The sequence below is a fragment of the Lagopus leucura genome, unplaced genomic scaffold (genome assembly GCF_019238085.1).
Source record: "Lagopus leucura isolate 7727_CA_CO unplaced genomic scaffold, USGS_WTPT01 Super-Scaffold_100159, whole genome shotgun sequence".
Lineage (NCBI taxonomy): Eukaryota > Metazoa > Chordata > Aves > Galliformes > Phasianidae > Lagopus > Lagopus leucura.
In genome coordinates, this window is record NW_024962335.1 from 14,052,758 (window position 1) to 14,071,032 (window position 18,275).

At 50.7% G+C, this 18,275-nt stretch overlaps 1 protein-coding gene across 2 annotated transcripts; it reads right to left on the reverse strand.

The window, feature by feature from the left end:
- Positions 1-8,541: 8,541 nt before the first annotated feature.
- Positions 8,542-17,744, reverse strand: MCM5 (minichromosome maintenance complex component 5). 2 transcript variants are annotated; one of them, XM_042889998.1, is made up of 17 exons: positions 17,662-17,744; positions 17,400-17,582; positions 16,263-16,389; positions 16,068-16,196; positions 15,781-15,953; positions 14,126-14,281; positions 13,751-13,917; positions 12,946-13,117; positions 12,719-12,830; positions 11,848-11,991; positions 11,664-11,729; positions 11,206-11,382; positions 10,415-10,527; positions 9,977-10,105; positions 9,572-9,714; positions 9,304-9,431; positions 8,542-8,867 (listed from the first exon to the last, which is right to left on the reverse strand). In XM_042889998.1, the coding sequence occupies exons 2-17, from the start codon at positions 17,564-17,566 to the stop codon at positions 8,766-8,768; spliced, it is 2,205 nt and encodes a 734-aa protein (XP_042745932.1). In that variant the 5' UTR covers positions 17,567-17,582; positions 17,662-17,744; the 3' UTR covers positions 8,542-8,765. The 2 variants fall into 2 exon arrangements, with proteins under 2 accessions (XP_042745932.1, XP_042745931.1); XM_042889997.1 differs by having other exon boundaries at positions 17,400-17,715.
- Between the last annotated feature and the right edge of the window lie 531 nt (positions 17,745-18,275).

Below are 18,275 nucleotides of genomic sequence, written 5' to 3' on the forward strand. Positions count from 1 at the left end.
CAAGGGAGAACAAGAAGACCTCACCGATGATAGTGCAACATGACCTCTGAGCTGTGGCCCAGCCTGGGTTGGGAAGTCCTGACGGTGTAGTGTTCTGTGCACGTGCCCAACATAAGCTGGCATGCAGTTGGCCTCTCTGCATCTGGAGAATCCTCAGTTGAGCTGTTTTCCTGCCAACAGCAAAGGATTGACTCTGCCAAAGACATTTTCCATGCTTGGAGACCTGTCTCCACACCTAGCTCCTGGTAAGGGTCTGCCAACAAGGAATGAAATGCAGTGTCAGGGTCCCAAATTGTACCTTGTTTAGATGGTAAGAATCATAGTCATAGTCGTAGGATGGCTGAGGTTGGAGAACCCCCCTTTTTCTGTGAGACATTAGGATTTAAACTTCTCAGCACTGGACCATGGCTGGTCCACATCATGTCAGCCCTTATTGGATTCTGCATCATGTAGACCTTTTCCTACATGCTACTTTTCCCAAAGTACTGTCTCCTTGAGACAGTGAAGAACACCAAGAGGTCACCGAAATTCTGTTTCCTTCTCTTCTCCTGCTCTCCCCAGCCTCCCAGGACAGAGAGCCATACCAAGTAGAAGCCAAATGCCATGACATTCAGGCCCTTCTGGGAGGAATGGTGATGAACTCAAGATCTGGATGGTTTTCCTGACTTCCAAAAGTTCAGGTGCCTTCTCTGGATTTACAAAAAGAGTTCATTCTGTGGGCTGTAGAATAAAGTATAGGCTACTTATTCCTCTTCCCCACTGCAATTAGGGGAAGAAACCTACCTGATGGTGAAAAATCATACTTGGTTCAGCTTTCAATGATGAGTGAAGTAGGTTGTGGCCCCTGAAACCCTCATGGTAGGTGGTTCATCGCTCAAGGCATGACATGGATTTTTGTGAGACTAGGAAGAGGATCCGTGCTTTTGAACAAATCACCTGCTGGCCTTTGCTCAGACGCCGTTGGATAAAAGTGCACCAAATGAAATAACAGATAAAACACAGACATGGAAACCAAGACAACCAAGAACTATGGACTTTGGGTGACAGAAATAACCTCAACAGATCAATACTAGACGAGGTAGCACAGCAAAGCCTGCGATCTCAAATAGTCCTCTGTCGGATTGAGAGCAGAAGTTTCTCCCATTTCAGAAGTGATAGAGTCAGTCACACGCCAGGTGTAAAATATAAACACCAGACACTTGGCATTGTGCAGCTACCTGACAAAGGCATTAAGTTAGTTGGACTCACTTGAAGCACAGCCTTTTCATATTTTCAAAACACCAAGTTCCATGCAAGTATTCAGGCTGCCATGGCAACATGGTGCATTTGTTCCCGAGTGTCATTTTCCATCACAATTGGCTTTTTTTTTTTTCCACAGAACTTTGCCCAACTTCAAAACTTTGGTTGCTGAGGCAACATCTCCCCTTGAAGGGAAGCAATTGGCTGTGCCCATCTGTGCCAAGACAAGGGCTGTTCTTTGAAGACCAGCATGCTACAGAAAGGGAGGAGGTGTTAGGAAGGCTAAAATATATCGGGAAAGCAGGGTGAGAGGAAGGAACGGTGCTGAGAAGTGGCTCTGGAGGGCCAACACACGCCTTCGCAGGAGGCAGGTGGGATGGGATCCGAGTGGGAGGCTCCAGGCTTAGCACAGGCGAGATAATGTGCAGCATTACATCAGTGGGAATGTGAAATGAGGTCTCGGTGTGGCAATTGCCTGCGACGTGTCCCTTCGGGTTCTCATGGAGATGCATAGTCCTCACAAGACCTCCACAAGGAAGGAATTTGTCACTGGGTTGGTTTGGCACAAGAAGTGACTGAGGCAGGGAGAGCTTGAATGAACGGCTAAAGGTCACGCGGTGAATTAGTGGCTCGTATAGGAAGAAGCCCCCAGAGGTGCTGTGTTTCATTTGTAAGATCATCATTCCTCTGATATTTAGCTTACGCTTAAATAGAAACCCATCTGCCTTCTGTGGAGAAGCACTGCAATCACTTTTTCTCTAGCTAACACATTACAGTCCTCACCTCTGCTATTTGTCAGTGTATTTGGCCCGAAATGCACTGAAGCAGGGAGCCCTCTTTCTGGACAGCCCTGATCCACACTCTTCCTGAAATCAACAAGTAGTGCAGAAGGCTCCAGAGGGGGGTGGTGGGCTGAGTGATGAGGAAATGCACAACAGGAAGCCATGCACGTACCTGAGGAACGGAATTAGGATAAGGGATACAGAAAATGATGAAAACAAGCAGGGGATGGCGACAGGATGACAGCACAGGTACAAGGATGGCTGACAGATGCTGCTGGTGTAGGGACTGAGAATGGAAGATGGGATTGAAAAGCACTGAAGATGTGGTATCTCTAGGATGAAGCAAATCCTCACAGGCAGAGCCCACAGAAGTAGCCAGAAAAATCAGAGGACCTGGATAGGAGGCATTTGTCTGAAGCAATGAGAAGCTTGCGGGGATCAAGCATGGTTAAAAGAGAGGTGTGGAAAGTTCTCTCATCTACTGCATACTCTATTGACATGTCACAGGAGCTGCGATGGAAATGTTGCAGATAGAGGGTATATTGCTTCAATAAGAGTTCTCCAAAGCCCTTGTTCTTGCCCTGCCTGTAAGCCAGCATCTTTCCTAACCTGGAAATGCACACTGTGGATGCTGCTGAAAAATAAACCTGATGAGTGTATGAAGGGCTGGGGTTGGTACCAGCTCCTGCTTGTCCAGAGGGCATCACTGAGTCATTGGGTTCACTTGCCATCTCTCCACTTTGCAGGCCATGTCTCAGTGCCCCACTTCCAGACCAATAATGACTCTGATGCTTGTGTATGGGTCACTGATTTCTTCCCATTTCAGCAATTCATAGCTAACTGAATAAGTGGAGTCAGATACAAGCCCGCTGCCTGGATCACCACCTGCCTGTTCTGAGTCTGGGTCATTTTGGCATTTAAAAACACAAACAACCAACACAGCCCTGCCAGGCAGAAGCAAACACAGTAAGCAAATATAGGAAGCGCTCTTGATGTCAGAAGAGAAACATACAGACACAAGAAGCAGCAGGCCCTGTCTTTTTCCTGCATTTATTTATCTATGACACTTCCTGCCCAAAGGCATTGAATTTTGACTGCCTCTTCCATGTTGATGGAGGAGAGCAAAATTGGCCTATAGCCTTCATATGTCTGGAAAGGCATTCCCCAGGGGCTGCATACTCTGCATCCTGGGACATTTTCTGCTGTACAAGTGACTGCAAAAGCAGCCTGAGGAGGGGTGATGATATTTCTCAGGTGATTTCCAGGGATTGCACATGTCCCCAGTTTTCTCTTGTCCAGGCACAAGAAAACTTGACCACAGGGAGTTTCCCTCACCAGTCCTGGATGTCTCATTGCTTTGGGCACTCCAGTTCATCACTAGGAGCTTTGGCTAAGGGGATGAGACCCCAGGACACTGCATGATTCTGCCCCATGGGTGATGCAGACCACCCCTGGAGCACAGCTGCACCAGGAGCAGGAGGGAAGAGGAGCCCCAAACCTCTTGATGTACTCCAGCACATGGCATTTAGAAGAGGATCTGAGGAAAGCCTCAGGATCTCTCCTCTGCTTGCCCATACCAGTGGGTGGAAAGGCAGTCTTGTCTCATGCTCAGGCATCTGAGAGTTGCCTGGGATTATCCTCCTCCCAAAAGCATGACTTTCAGCTGCTGGATGGCCTAGCAACTTCTGGAAAACATATCTGGACAACAGCCACATTAACCATGAGCACAGCTCTCCCCTGTGGATACAACAGCTGCCCCTTGGAATAAACAGGAAACCATTTTATCCTCTGAGGAGCAGGAAAGGTGAAGGGATCACAACTGCAAATTGTGTGTCTCTGGGTTTGGAGCATGCAGCAAGAGCCACAAACAGATAGATTTTCTGCTTTTTCTCATACAGCAGGGACACAAAAGTTGGCCTTCCCCCTCTGAGCTGATTCTCTGACCTAATGTTACCCTCTTCTCCTGTGCAAAAGACAAAAAAGCAAAATCCTAGCCTCGCTGCTGAGGTTTTGAAGGAAAGCAGTCAGAGAGCATGGCATGGAGATGCACTGCAGCAGTGTGCCTGCCAGGTCCCAGGAAACGCAGGTGCGAATCTGTCTCATCTGACTCTGCACCACCACGTGTGGTTGTGTTGTGTAGACCCGGCCACTAATGTGCATACTTCTGCACTTTGCATTCCTGCCAGCTGGTGATGTTCATCAGGGAAAACTCCAAGCTCCTCTGTCATCAACTTTTATTGGCCGCTTTAGAGTCTTTTCACCCTCTAGGAAGGCAAACAAAGAAGGCCTTACTTCAGATAAAGGCAGCCAGTGAGAATTTGCTCCAAAACTGCTGGATTCCCTGGCCGGAGCTGGAGGGCCTGTAGCTTGCAGGAGATCAGGTGACCCAGGTTCGATGAGCCTCAACACCTTGACTTTTAGTCCAGCTCAAGACTGGGGCAGCTTCACCCTCTTTCCCTTTGATTGCATCTGCAGCTGAACATGATGCTGGTGCAGCACGGTGATAGAAATGTTGCTGTGGAAACCACGATATTTTAATTGCCTGATTCAGAAGAAGCCAGGTAAATCAGGCATTGTGTTTTCACTGTAACAACCTCTCTGCTGCCAAAAAGATCTGGACTGCTATGCAGAGCTCTGCCACTTGTGAGAGCTACATGTCACTGGGGAAGCCATTCCCACATTCATGCCCTTTGGTCCTCCTCAACCCAAGCCATCATCCTTTGCCTGCTGGACCCATACAGTTGGCAAACCTCCCACACTGACACTCCATTTGGACATGGCATCCTGATCAGATCATCAAATGCCTTCTCAACACAAAACATATGCATCATAGAATCAAAGAATCATTAAGGTTGGAGAAGACCTCTAATTCATCTTGTCCAACTAGCCGCCTACTACCAATATTGCCCACGAAACAATGTCCCTAAGTACTGCAACTACCCTTTCCTTAAACACCACCAATGACAGTGACTCCACCACCTTCGTGGGCAACCTGTTCCTTTTCACTGCAGCACTGCTCTTTCTGAGAAGAATATTTTTTCATCCCACTGGCCTCAGCCAATCAATCCAGCCTGCCTGGATCCCTCTGGAGGGCCTTCCTACCCTCAGGCAGATCAACATTTCCTTCCAGCTTGGTGTCATCTGCAAACTTACTGAAGGTGCTCTCAATTCCCATGCCCAGATAATCAATAAAGATATTAAACAGGGCCAGCCCCCAGTACTGATCCCTGGGAAACACCACTTGTGGCCAGTCGCCAGCTGGATTTAACTCATTCACCACCAGACTGGGCAAGGCTCTCAGACAGTTTTTTTACTCAGCAAAGAATACATCTGTCCAAGCCAAGGGCTGCCATCTTCTCCAGGACAATACTATGGGAGAGTCAAGGGCTTCACTGAAGTCTAGGAAGGCTAAATCCTCAGTCTTTCCATCATCCACCAACCGATCACCTGGTCATGGAAGGAAATGAGGTTGGTCAAGCAGGACCTGCCTTTCACATAGAAGATAAATGAACAGTGAATGTGCACCTTATTCTGGCATGATGGTCTAGGACAGCGATATTACCTCTGTAATGCTAGGTAACCCATCAACTGTTGCTCTAGAAACTTCCAAATATCTTGAGCAGTATTCATTTAACTCCTAGTGACATAGGGAATTTCAACCTTGCGATCAGTTGTGACAGAGCCTGCAAAATACCAGGTGCAGTTTGAAACCTGACAGATCCCATCAGGTGAAGGTTTCTAGGCAGGAAAGATGCCTATCTATTTATAGATACCTATTTATACCTCAGAGGTACTGGATGCTGATGAGCACACAGCATGTGGCCAACTGTGGATAGACCTGCTCTCCCCTCAGCAAGTATTGCAAAGGTGCTTTGATCGAGGTGGGCAGATAAGGCTCCTTTGCTTTCATTCCAAGGGCCCCAAGTTGTCTGGTGCAAAAGGCAGCTAAATCAGCATTGCCTGGCCAAGAAACAGCAGATGGTTCAGAGGAGATTCTCTGATGAGTGTTCCTTAGTGACCCATTTCTACCAGGCATTTCTACCAAGCCCTGAGAGCTGATCCAGCACATTTAGACCAGTGTCCTGTTTGTTTGTGAACTGGCAGACCCCTCTGCTCTCCTCGTGAGGAAGCTGTACGTCGTCATGAGGCCTCCCCTCAGCCTCCTCTTCTCTGGGATAAACAGCAATGGGAACAATGTGTTCATCTCACATCCTTGAGCCATGGTCCTCAGAACTCCACAGTTTGGTTTTGTTTTATTTTATGGAGGAAGTGACACTCACAACACGCTCAGAGTTCACACTGCTGCATTGCAACAGCTCCCATCCCACACAGAGATGGAACAGAGCGGAGCAGCGCAGATGTGATGACTCAGCTTCCAGAGCCAGGATCCCAAAACAAGCCTCCAATGAAACCCTTCTCTGATACACATGGGAAGATTCTGCCTCCTGTTTGATGCTTATGCTTGCAGGAGTACCCACCCCATTTAGTTGCCCTGGATTCCTTCCACAGTCAACAGAGCGAATCCTCTGGCCTCTTCTAAACATTTACTTTGGACAAAACCTGCTCTCTGCCCTGGCAATGACACAGCCTGAGTTCTGCTCAGCTCTCAGCACAGGATCACATGAATCTCAGCCTGGCACTCCCAGACCTGGTCCTGGGCCTGTGACAGCAGTGGGTTAAAGGAGCTGCAAAGTCACCTCTGTAGGCTGAGGGAGTGCTGCACTGCTGGAAGGTGCCAAGTGTCAGACTGGTTTTGCTCTCTGCTGGCCTAGCAGTGGGGAACAGTATGTCTGGTCAGCTAAGGACACCCAGTGACTTTGCCCTATACTTCAGCACACCAGAACATCAGAGATGACCAAGAAGTATAGCTAACCCTTTCTCAAGCAGCTGAGGAAAGGTCTGGTGTTCTTCTGCAGGGATGCCACTAGCCCCATATCAATGTAAATATTCCAGTAATTACAACTTTACCTGACTGAGAATGGCTATCCCCCCCCCCCCCCCCTTTGATTCTCCCCTGCAGTGTTATTTGTAGTCAGTAATCTCAAGTTCCAAGATAATGCCAGAGATGTGTATCCCAGCTCCACATCTTGTGACTGAGCTGACGTCGTTTCGAGCTGTATGTACGCTTACATAATCTCATACCACATAATCAACACATTTTACAGCACGAAGAGATCAATCATTCTGATCCCTGTCACTGAAACAGTCTTCTGTTCCATATCATGTCATGAAAACAAAAACAGTAACAAAAAAACGCCCAGCATAGATTGACACACCTTGAGATGATGGCTCCTTTGAGCCCTGCAAGCAACACTGTAGGCTTCATGAATACCAGAAGTCAACAGTCAAGTAAGCATTAGGTAGACTGGTACTGCCAGAGCCTTCAGAGCAGGGATGGAGGCACTGGAAAGGCATGGCTGGGGCTATGAGATGAATGGCACACCTTTCAGACCTCGGCATGTGGCTGGATAGCAGCTGTGATATTATGTTGATTCAGGGTGGTGGCAGCCCCGCTTCGAGCTATGCCTAGATGCAGTGTGATAAAATAGAGCTGGGAAGTTTGGTGTGCCTCTGCAGTGAGGCATGGATACAGCTGGGATGAGTTTTCCACACACCCATCATCACGCAGAACCTCCTTTCCCTTTCCATCCTCAGAAAACACCAGACCCATCCAGAAAAAAAAACAAACAACAAAACAAGCTGGAGGGCAGAAGACTGTTTGTCCAATGCAGAACCAGCCTCATGAAGGCTACCAGTGCCTGGGAAGGTACACCCGACTTCTCAGCCAGCTCTGGCTCTGTCCTAGGTGCACCAGGTGCCTTTCCAAGCACCCACACAGAAGCACACAAAGATGTTGTAGAGCCCCCCTAGGATATAGCCCAGCATCCTCAAGGCTCGAGTTCCCTCTGCTGGCCTTGAGCATCTATTCCAGTAACAAAGCCTGTACAGTGTACTGCTGGATGGTTTCTTTTTTCGCAACCTGAAGGTCGCTCTGAGACATGCAGCAGCTTCTCCTGCCTGCAGAGCAGCTTTTTCTGCACGCCCAGAGCTGTGATAGCTCAGAAGCACAAAATAATAAAAAAATCAGATTGACAGTGCAAGGGTGCAAAGGAAATCCAGCAATGCAAGACAGCTGCCACACACAGCACAAATGCATCCCATTGCTCACACCAGAAAACGTGCAGAGCCCCAGTGAAGCTTCTGCTAAGTGGGATGTCCCTCCTGCTAGCACACATGTGAGGTGGCAGCTTTTTACCACTGTACACCAATGCTTTTTCAGTTGGTGCCAGCAGGGCTCAGAGCTCTGCCATGTTTCATCAAGGCTTTTGCACAGCCTTTTCCATTGCAGGGTGATGTGTTTTTGCCTCCCAGAGTCCTTTGAGATGCAAAGCAGGGATGAACCAACTCCAGCTCTGAAGCAATAGGTTGTAAAGCCTCCAAACCCAATCCCACACCGCCTCCAAAAGAGAGATGGAGATACAATCCCTCTCTCCCCTCCAGACGGACAAGGACCCTGATGTACCACTAAAAGCTTTTATTTTAAAACAAACTAAAAGCTTCTGGAGTATCAAGAATAAAACTGCAACAGCACACTCAAGGGGAAGCCTGGCTGCCTCAGAGCTTGGCTCCAGGGGCCCTGGGTGGTTGGCTCCCCAAGGAAAAGCTTTCAGGTGTTGGCAGTGGCCCCATGGATCTCTCATCAAGCAGATTAGCAGCTGCCCCTCCCAGGCAAGGAATGCAGGGTTACTTGATGCGGTAGAGGACTTTGCGTTGCATGCGGTGCTGGATCTCCCCACGGCGCATCATCAGCTGCAGCACCTTGTAGATGGCATGTTCAGGGTATTTCTGGAGAGGGAGAGAGCAGGGTGAGACGAACGGGCAGAGAGAAGCTCAATGCAGTCCAATAAGAACTGCAGCTATTGCCAAAGGCTGTGCCTCTCAGCAAGACAGCAGGAGCTGCTGCTACTTTCCCATTTCACCATTTCAGACCTGAGTACAGCCAGTTTTGTGAGTCAAAATGTTCTGGATTCAATGCTAGACTTCAGTCTATTACCAGGTATTGCAGGGTACCTGAACAGCCCCAAACCTGAACCGCAGCGCTTTTAATAGAGGAAAAAAAACCTCTCCTCCCCTCCAACTCTGCAAACACAACAGACCCTGCTCCCTGTGAACAACTTCAAAAGCAAATATGACCAAGGGGCTCTACAGCTGCCTCCCAGGAAATGGACTCCCCACAGCAGCACAGTGGGCTGCCTGGTTGCAGAGCCCAGCCCTTGCCCACCTGCCTCATGAAGTCCTGCACAATGCTGTGCTCTGACACCTGCGAGCCAATGGCAAAGCGGCGCTTGAGTTGCTTCTCAATACGGGACAGCATCTCTTGGTCCTCCTGCGTTGTAAAGCCTTCTGCCCCTGAGGGGGAGAGGTTGCATGAGCAAACAGATGTCACTTTCAAAGCCAAAAAGCCATCCCCCATGCCTCCCACCACACACACACACACACACACGTTTCAGAGAGAAGCTGTAAGTCAATACAGCGTTGTCCATCCTTACCCGACAGACTGCCTGACATGGCCGCATCGAGCGTGGACACCTGGAAGAGCCTCAAGGCCTCTTCAACATCAGCCTCGGTGGCAAAGGGCTGCAGCTTCATCTTGCTGAGGGACTCGGCGATGCGCACAATGGCCTCCAGTTGCCTATGGGTAACGAAGATTCTCCCATTCCCCACTTTCTACTGTAGTCCCAAGGGTTTTTCTCCTTTCCCTGACACTCCCCCCCACTCACAGCATCTCCAGTGCTGCCCCATTCACAGTGGGCTCTCCCAAACTTCAGCACCCCAATCCTCCGGGTTATCATAGATGACACTATGACTTAATCCCAAGCCTGAGAGTTTCGGTGGGTACAGGAGGACAGCAATGCTCTCCCTTCCCACATAGGACCAGGCCCCATGGCACTCACCTGACAGTGATGGGGATGCTGGAGCGGCGGTCACTCTCCTGCTCGTGCTGCCGACTGCCGCTCCGCATCAGGATGTAGCGGTTCTTCAGCTTCTCTGCTGCTGCTACAGACAGCCGAGGACCGCACTTCCTGCAAGAGGGGAAGGAGAGATGGCACCTTGGGTAGGATGTCCCTTGTGTGCTCCAAGCCGTTCTCACTCGCATCCCTTCTAGGAGAAAGCCCTTTCAAACCTAACCCCTATCAGCCTAAGAATTCAGTCCTCAGAGACACCTTTCACTCAAAGGTGCCTGTGTTGCCTCACAACCGACTCCATGCTCCCGGCTCTGGGTGCAGAGGCACCAGGCCCAGACCTAGGCCACACATCTGCCTCACTGCACAATGCAACCCTAGCAGCGCCATGTGACGTGGACACAGCCTAAAATCACCCCTCTCACTCACGTCCGGCAGAAGGAGATGAGCTTCTTCAGCTTGTTCAGCTCGATTTCACCTTCCACAGCCTGTGTCTGCGTCAGAGCGCTCACATGCAAGGACATCACGTGCTTGGCCAGTGTCTAGGAGAGCAGAGAGCAGTCAGACCACAGCCAACCTCCCTGTCATTCAATCTTCCCCAAAAACGGGGCAGCAGCTCAGCAGTTCATGGAGCACAGCTCTGTCCATACTGTGGAAGGCATTCCCCAGCCCAACCCCTATCAGGCCCTGCCTGGCTCTATGGTGACAAGCAGAACTATGAAAGACCACAAGAAGCTTGCCTTGCTACAATGTAGCAAGAAAGAGGTCTCAGAATCATAGAATAGCTTGAGCTGGAATGAACTTTAAAGGCCACCTATACCAACTCCGCTGCAATAACAGCGACACCTACAGCTAGAGCAGGGTGCTCAGAGTTCCTCCAGCCCAACCTTGGGATGTCTCCAGGGATAGTGCAAACACCGCCTTTCTAGGCAATCTGTTCCAGTGCCTCACCACCCTGACTGTAAAAAATACCTTCTTCATTATATCCAACTTCAATTTCCCTCCATTAGTTTGAAACCATTTCTCCCTGTCCCATCACAGCAGACCCTTCTAAAGAGTCTGCCCCCTTCCTTCTTATAGTCCCCCTTCAGAGAATTTAAGGCTGCTATCAGGTCTGCCCAGAGCCTTGTTTTGCTTCTTCCCCAGGCTCTCAGCCCCATGCTATGGCTGTGCAACCTGCCATGCCTCAAGCCCCAGCTGAACCCACAGCCCCAACCCACCATATCTCGTTCTTCATTGTGCTCATCCTTGACAATGAAGATCATGTCGAATCGAGACAGAATGGTGGGCATAAAATCAATGTTGTCCTCGCCCTTGGTCTCGTCCCAGCGTCCAAAGACAGAGTTGGCAGCTGCGAGCACTGAGCAGCGAGAGTTCAGCGTGGTTGTGATTCCTGCCTGTGGGGAAAAAGGAATAGATGGAGTCAAGATCACGTCCATACAACAGCAGGGCTAGAAGACTACTAACTGCTAGTATGAACTCCTAAGCATGATACATGAACTCATCCTCAAGCGCTTATACTTAAGTAAAGCTCATTTAAGTAGCACTCAATTGCACTGTAACAGTCCCACATTGGAGAGGGAACGTCCATCATGAGGAGCATCAAGGAGTTGGGCCCATGCATCCTTCTGGAGGAAAGCTGGCTTCTGCTGAGACTTGAGCATGGCTGGCTTCTCACCTTTGCAATGGAGATGGTCTGCTGCTCCATGGCCTCATGGATGGCCACACGGTCATCCTCCCGCATCTTCTCACCCGAGGTGGAAGAAACAAGAGAGAAAGGGAAAAAAAAAAAAGAAAAAAGCCACTGTCAGTCACCTCTGGATGAATTCAGCTGAGCGCCAAGCTCTGCACACCCCACATACCTTATCGAACTCATCGATGCACACCACTCCCCCATCCGCCAGCACCATGGCTCCTCCCTCCATGAAGAAGCTCCTTGAGGAAGGGTCACGGATGACTGAGGCTGTCAAGCCAGCAGCACTGCTGCCTTTCCCTGAGGTGTATACCTAATGGTGCATGGGACAAGGAGGGACAGCACATCAGCCACTGCAGGACCAATATGCCACTGCACCACCATGCCTTGGCCAGAGCAGAGGGAGGAAAGGCAAAGCCCAAGGGAAAACCCTTCATGTGCCAAAAGTGGACCTGATACAGACAGAGACTGCTGCGTAGTCCCAAGCCTCAAACCAAGCAATTGTGACACACCGGAGGGCATGCAGACATACAAATACAGGTATTAAGTACAGAACATGGAGTGATTCATTTTTTTGGTGCGTAGCTGCATTAGCTTTGTTTTTCCCCTGAGGAAACAACGCAGTCAGAGGCTGACTTTAATGGAGCTTATGAGAAAATAGAGCTGAAAATATAATTTCATGCCTGGGCTCAGTTTGGAGCTCTGTGCCTGAAGTGCAGTCAGCTTCATTTGTCCTGACCAGGCAGCAGCTCTGCTGATATAGCCTCAATGATAAACAGCAGCACTGGCCACATCTTTGGATGTCTGCAAATAGCCCGACTCATAGCACCACTAAAGGCATTAATTACCTCCTTCCCCTTCCCTCCCTCGTGCTCTGTCCTCTGCCCCATCTCCCCCAGGCTGGCACCAGCAGTTCCAGTTCACAGCTCCACCAGCTGCTCTCACTGGGGATGCACGAGTGGGAATCTGCCAAGACCCTGGTCTTCAGTGGCACACAGGGAGAAGAAGGAAGAAATGAGAAGACACCTCATAGCACCTACCCCGATGGGTGAACACTTCTCTACAAACTTCAGCAGCTGGGATTTGGCTGTCCCAGGGTCACCCAGCATCAGTAAGTTGATGTCTCCTCTGCGGGTCAGCCCATCTGGGAGCCTGGAGCAGCAGGGTGGGGAGACGGAGGGGAGATGGTGAGCCTTTATCTTGGTAACAGAGCATTGCTGACAATGGCAGGCAGACCGTATAAACCACCAAGTTGGCTTTTCCCCACCTCTTGCGAGAGCCTCCAAACAAGAGGCAAGCAATGGCCTTCTTGATGTCAGTGCTGCCATAGATGGAAGGCGCGATGCTCTTGGCAACCATCTCGTAGATGTTAGGCATGGCAGTGAGGTGGCGAAGTTCCTCCTCCTCCTGAGGGGTCACTGCACCAGCAAAACTGTGTCCTGCACAGGGAAAAATGAAGCAGCAGTGAACAAATGGGGGTTTCAAAGAAAAATACACTGTGTCTCTCACACCCGCTACAGCTAAAAGCACTTCTTGCATCTCACGTCAAGTACCACCACTATCTCCACTGAAGGGTGGAGAGGGCAGGCATTTACTAACCCAGCATGGCAGACACTTTGTTACAGCCTGTGTGAGGGAAAGGAACTGGAAGAAAGCAAAGCAGGGATCTTGGGCAAAACAGCTGGGAGAAACAGGAAAGAAATTACAGTCAGAACCAACTTCAAATACATAGCTCAGTTTTAACCGTTGACTTCAGCCCAGATCCTCAGGGATGGTTTAGAGAATTCCCACAAAGATCAGTAAGATACAAGTACTGAAATACCCTGGAGGACTCAGGCTGAAGCCTCATCATTTAACACCACTGAGACAAAACCAGGACATTTGGGTTTACAGCATCCAGGAAGACAGACCTCCTGGACCAGAATTGAACCTTTTACTAAGTAAGCAGAAGAAAAGAACACAGACTAGGATTTTGAACAGATCTAGCTGGTGGAACTGCCCTATTCAGAAAGAGGACTCTCCCAGCACCAGCTACACACACAGACCAGACAGGCACCAAAATCAGCCCTCACCTGAGCCCTCCACATCCACCTGGATGCCCACCACACGGATGTAAGCACTTCGGATGCCCACACCCACGTTGTCCCGGCTTTTGTTCTTGCTCTGGGCAGACTTCTTGATGGAGTAGATGCCCATGATGGTGACTCTGTTCCCTGGGACAACTCTGTCACACAAGTACCTAAGAAGATTGAAAGGGGAAAGCAAAGGATGGTGGTGGGGAAAATGACGGCACCACCAACACGGTTGGACAAGATGATCTTTAGTGGTCTTTTCCAACCTTAGTGATACTACAGTAATAAGACTCAGCCAGGGGAGGAAGCAATGCTGCAGGATCACCCTGAGATATGGCAGCAAGGCCACAGCCTACCCAGAGACCCAGCTATTACCTGTCACAGTACAGCTGTAGGTGCCGGGGCATCTCCCCGTGTGGCACAGCGTCAGGGGACTCCTGCAGCTTCAGGATCTGGAAGTCGACACACTTGCATTTGTCTGGCATGATGAAATAGGGATCCAGTGGGCACCTGGGGCGGCCAGCCTGTTCTCTGTGTAGGGATCAATAGGGAGAAGTCAGCCAGGGGCAGCACTAGGGGTGTGGACAGTGGTCACAGCACCCAGAGCCCACCCCTCTCAGGTCAGAAAGGCACCGTTAACAGCACAATGGTTCTCCAAACTCCTTGCCTCCAACATGTCAGAGCATCAGCACAAACCCACAGCAAAGTGGTGCTCCCCCTGAATACTCTCAGAAGCACCTCCCTCTCCCCTGCTAGCTAAAAGCAAGCATGAAGGTAACTCATTAATGAAACAGAAGATAACAGTATAGACTCCATGCCCTGACAGGGCATATTTCTTTATAACCTCACGCATGAGGCAAACACTAAGTGGTTTCTGGTGAGAAAGCAATTAGCAGTGTGACAAGGCTGCCATCAACCTCAGAGTCTCTTGAGATGTCAGCTCTGCCTATCTGCACTGCTCTACTATAAGCTCTGGGAGATGTGGAGCAGCTCTGCATCCTACTGGCTCCTCTGCAGAGCACCATCAGTGCCTGACTTTGTGCAGGCAGCCATGGGGCTTTTTGGGAAGACAGAACACAAGGCAGGAAAAGTCCCACTAGAAAGAGAGAGAGGCTGCACGGCAGCTGTGCTGACCCAATTGTGCAGCCAAGGCTCAGGAACCAGGCAAGAACTGTGCCGATCCCACAGGCCTCTCAGGCTGCCTTAGAGATAAGGCAGAGAAAATAAATACTGGCATGCTTCAGTTCAAAGACACAATCCATCAGGATCAGCCCATATGAATGTTGCAGCACTGCAGCAGCCCAATGCTTGCAATTCGTGCAGGCAGCAAAAGCCATAAAGCAGGATTTGGAAATTAGGAGCAAAGTACCCTTATAGAACTTAATGTAAAACAGCCCATCAGGGAGGGGGATGTGGAAGCAAGAAGTTTGCCTGAACAAGGTAAGAATTTGGCAAGGAAGCTGGAAGAGGAGCTGAAAGCAGAATTATGGGGCAACTGGGGATCCCCAGTTCAAAAAAAGACAGAGAGCTTATAGAGAGAGCCCAGCAGAGGGCCACTGAGACAGTGAGGGCCTCTCTCATGAGGAAAGGCTGAGAGCCTTGGGACTGTTCAGCCTGGGGAAGAGACACCTGAGAGGGGATCTTATCAATGCTTATACATAACTAACGGCGGGGGTGGGCTCTTACCAGTGGTGTCCAGCAACAGGACAAGGGGCAGTGGGCACAAACTGGAACACAAAAAGTTCCATACAAATGTGAGGAAAAACTTCTCTACTGTGAGGGTGACAGAGCACTGGAACAGGCTGATGAAGGGGCACTGGAAAGGTTGTGAAGTCTTCTCCAGAGATACTCACAACCCATCTGGATACTTACAACCCACCTGGACCCTTTCCTCTCCAATCTATCGTACAGATCCTGCCTCTGCAGGGGGTTGCACTAGATTATTTCCATAAGTCCCTTTCAACTCATGTGACCCTGTGTGCCCATTTTGCCCCACCACCTGCCCCAAACAGCCCCAGGTCATCTCTCACGTGTTACATTTCCTGGGCAGAGCATAGCCCTCCAGACCCGGGCGCACTGCGATGTTGTTGATGGTGTTGCGACAGCTGCGGCACTGGATGGCGATTTTGGTGGCTTTGGCTCTCACAGGGGTTGCCGCAATGACAATGCCAGGGATCTTCACAAGGTGGGACATCTGGTCAGACTGGAAGAGAAAAGAAAGGAAGGTGAGGGAAACAACATTGGAGGATGGAAAGGAAACTCACAGTGCTAAGGAAATGTAATGACACTTTGTGAGACTATGGTCTCTCAGGCTCACCTTCAGGCTACGGATGTTGGCTGCATTGGCATCGGACCTCAGCATGACCTGTATGTCCTGGAGAGCTTCTTCCCCAGCAGGACGAGGACGAGTGACCTCATCTGCCACCTCCTTCGCTGCTTCTTCCAGCTATAAAGAGAACAGCAGTCAGGACCACCTTCACACAACCCTCACACATCCCATTCCATCCCTTACCAGCTGCAGGTGTTCAGCAGGCTGTTTGTACAGATAGTCGGCGAGATCCTCATCAAAGCTGGCTAAGTCCTCCATCTCCACTTCCACCCAGTACTGGCCCAGGTTGTAGTGCCGCTTGAGCTCATCCCTGCAAGGCAGCAGGCACAGGATTAGGGTCAGGGCTACCCACAGAGCTCAATGAGGCCTCAGAGTAAAGCTCATGAGGAAAATGGCACTAAGGGGGAAATCAGGAGGACATGGGCAAACCTTCCACCCCAAACACAGTGAGATGTGCCATCAGCCCTGGGACAGTAGTTCCAATATGGCACTGCCCACAGAATCACAGAATGGCCAGGATTGGAAGGGACCTCAAGGATGATGAATCTCCAACTCCCTGCCACATGCAGGGCCACCAACCTCCCCATTTAATATTAGACCAGGCTGCCCAGGGCCCCATCCAATCTGGGCTTGAACACCTCCAGGGACGGGGCATCCACAACCTCTCTGGGCAGCCTGTTCCAGCACCTCACCTCTCTCTCTGTAAAGAATTTCCCCCTGACATCCAACCTAAATCTTCCCTCCCTCAACTTAAAATCATTTCCTCTTGTCCTGCTGTTATCTACCCTTTCAAAGAGTTGATTCCCCTCCTGTTTGTAGGCTCCCTTTACATACTGAAAGGCTGCCATGAGGTCACCTCGCAGCTTTCTTTTCTCCAGGCTGAACAAGCCCAGATCCCTCAGCCTGTATTCATAGGGGAGGTGCTCCAGTCCCCTCATCATCTTGGTGGCTCTCCTCTGGACCCTCTCCAACAGCTCCCTGTCTTTCTTGTACTGAGGGCTCCAGACCTGGGCACAGTACTGCAGATGGGGCCTCACAAGAGCAGAGCAGAGGGGGACAATCACCTCCCTGTCCCTACTGGCCACTCCTCTTCTGATGGAGACCAGGATATCATTTGCTTTCCGAATTGCAAGAGCACACTGCTGGCTCACGTTAAGCTTTTCATCCATCAATACCCCCAGGTTCTTCTCTGCGGGGCTGCTCTCAAGGATCGCTTCTTCCAGTCTGTATAAATGTTTGAGAGATCCCTGCCCACCCTGCAGGGAGCTCTCTATGCTCTATAGGAAGAGCAGACTCGCGTTGCCACACACACCACAGCACCTGTATTTGAAGGTGAAGCCAGTCCGGTCCGTTCCCACGCGATACTGCCGCAGGAACTCCTTAAAGCGTCGCTGCAGTTGCGATTTCCGCACTTGTCCCTCATCCGCCGATGTGTCCACGCCAAAGCTGTCGCTGTAATAAACACCGGGCTCGTCGAAGCCCGACATGATGCCTGTACCTCACCTGCGGGGCGAACACACACTCAGAACCGGGCACCCCCGCCCTGTTACGCCACGCCAAGGCCCACAGCCGATCCACGCACCGCCAATAACTTTTTCGCGGCAAAACCAGTGCCCGGCGGACGGCGATCGGCAGCGCGGCCCGCTTCCGATTGGCCCGCCAGCGGCACCCCGCAGCTGATTGGCTCAGCCGACCCTTCCGCCCCGCCCCGGCTGGAAGAGCGCGGCTTCGCCTCTGTCGCCGATTGGTTGGAGCGTTCCGTCCCCTCCCGCCGGGAGCAGTTTGGCGCGAAATCTGGAGGAGAAGGGCGGGAGGGAAGCGAAATGGCGGTCGGGCGGTACCATTATTCCGGCGTTGGGCGGGGGGGGCAGAGGAAACCATTGCTGGCGGGGGGAGTGTGGGTTTCTACGGAGAACCCCGCCCCGGGGGGGGGGGTGTGCTGAGAGACTGGATGGGCCAGTGGGCAAGATGGTGCTGCCAAACGCGCCTTCTGCCCCGATGGTAGTGGCTTTTTGTGGAACTGTAAATTTAAATGAATGGTTGTTTTTGAAAGGCTTTCCAGGCTCGCTTTGTCCTTGTTTGGGCACAGGTTTTCTAAGGCCACCTGTTCTCTACTGACTGGTTAATGTTCTGGGCTAATGCCCCTACTTGGAGGATGCTGCTCTTATTGCAGAAGTCTTGTGGCCAGGAAGGATA

Excerpts from the sequence above, each read along its gene's own strand:
- MCM5 (XM_042889998.1), bottom strand. The coding sequence starts at position 17,566 with ATGTCGGGCTTCGACGAGCCCGGTGTTTATTACAGCGACAGCTTTGGC. Across the intron at positions 13,918-14,125 it reads CTACAGCTGTACTGTGACAG|GTACTTGTGTGACAGAGTTG; the intron begins GTAATAGCTGGG and ends CAATCTTCTTAG. Across the intron at positions 10,106-10,414 it reads CTCATCTCCTTCTGCCGGAC|GAAGTGCGGTCCTCGGCTGT; the intron begins GTGAGTGAGAGG and ends CCCCTCTTGCAG.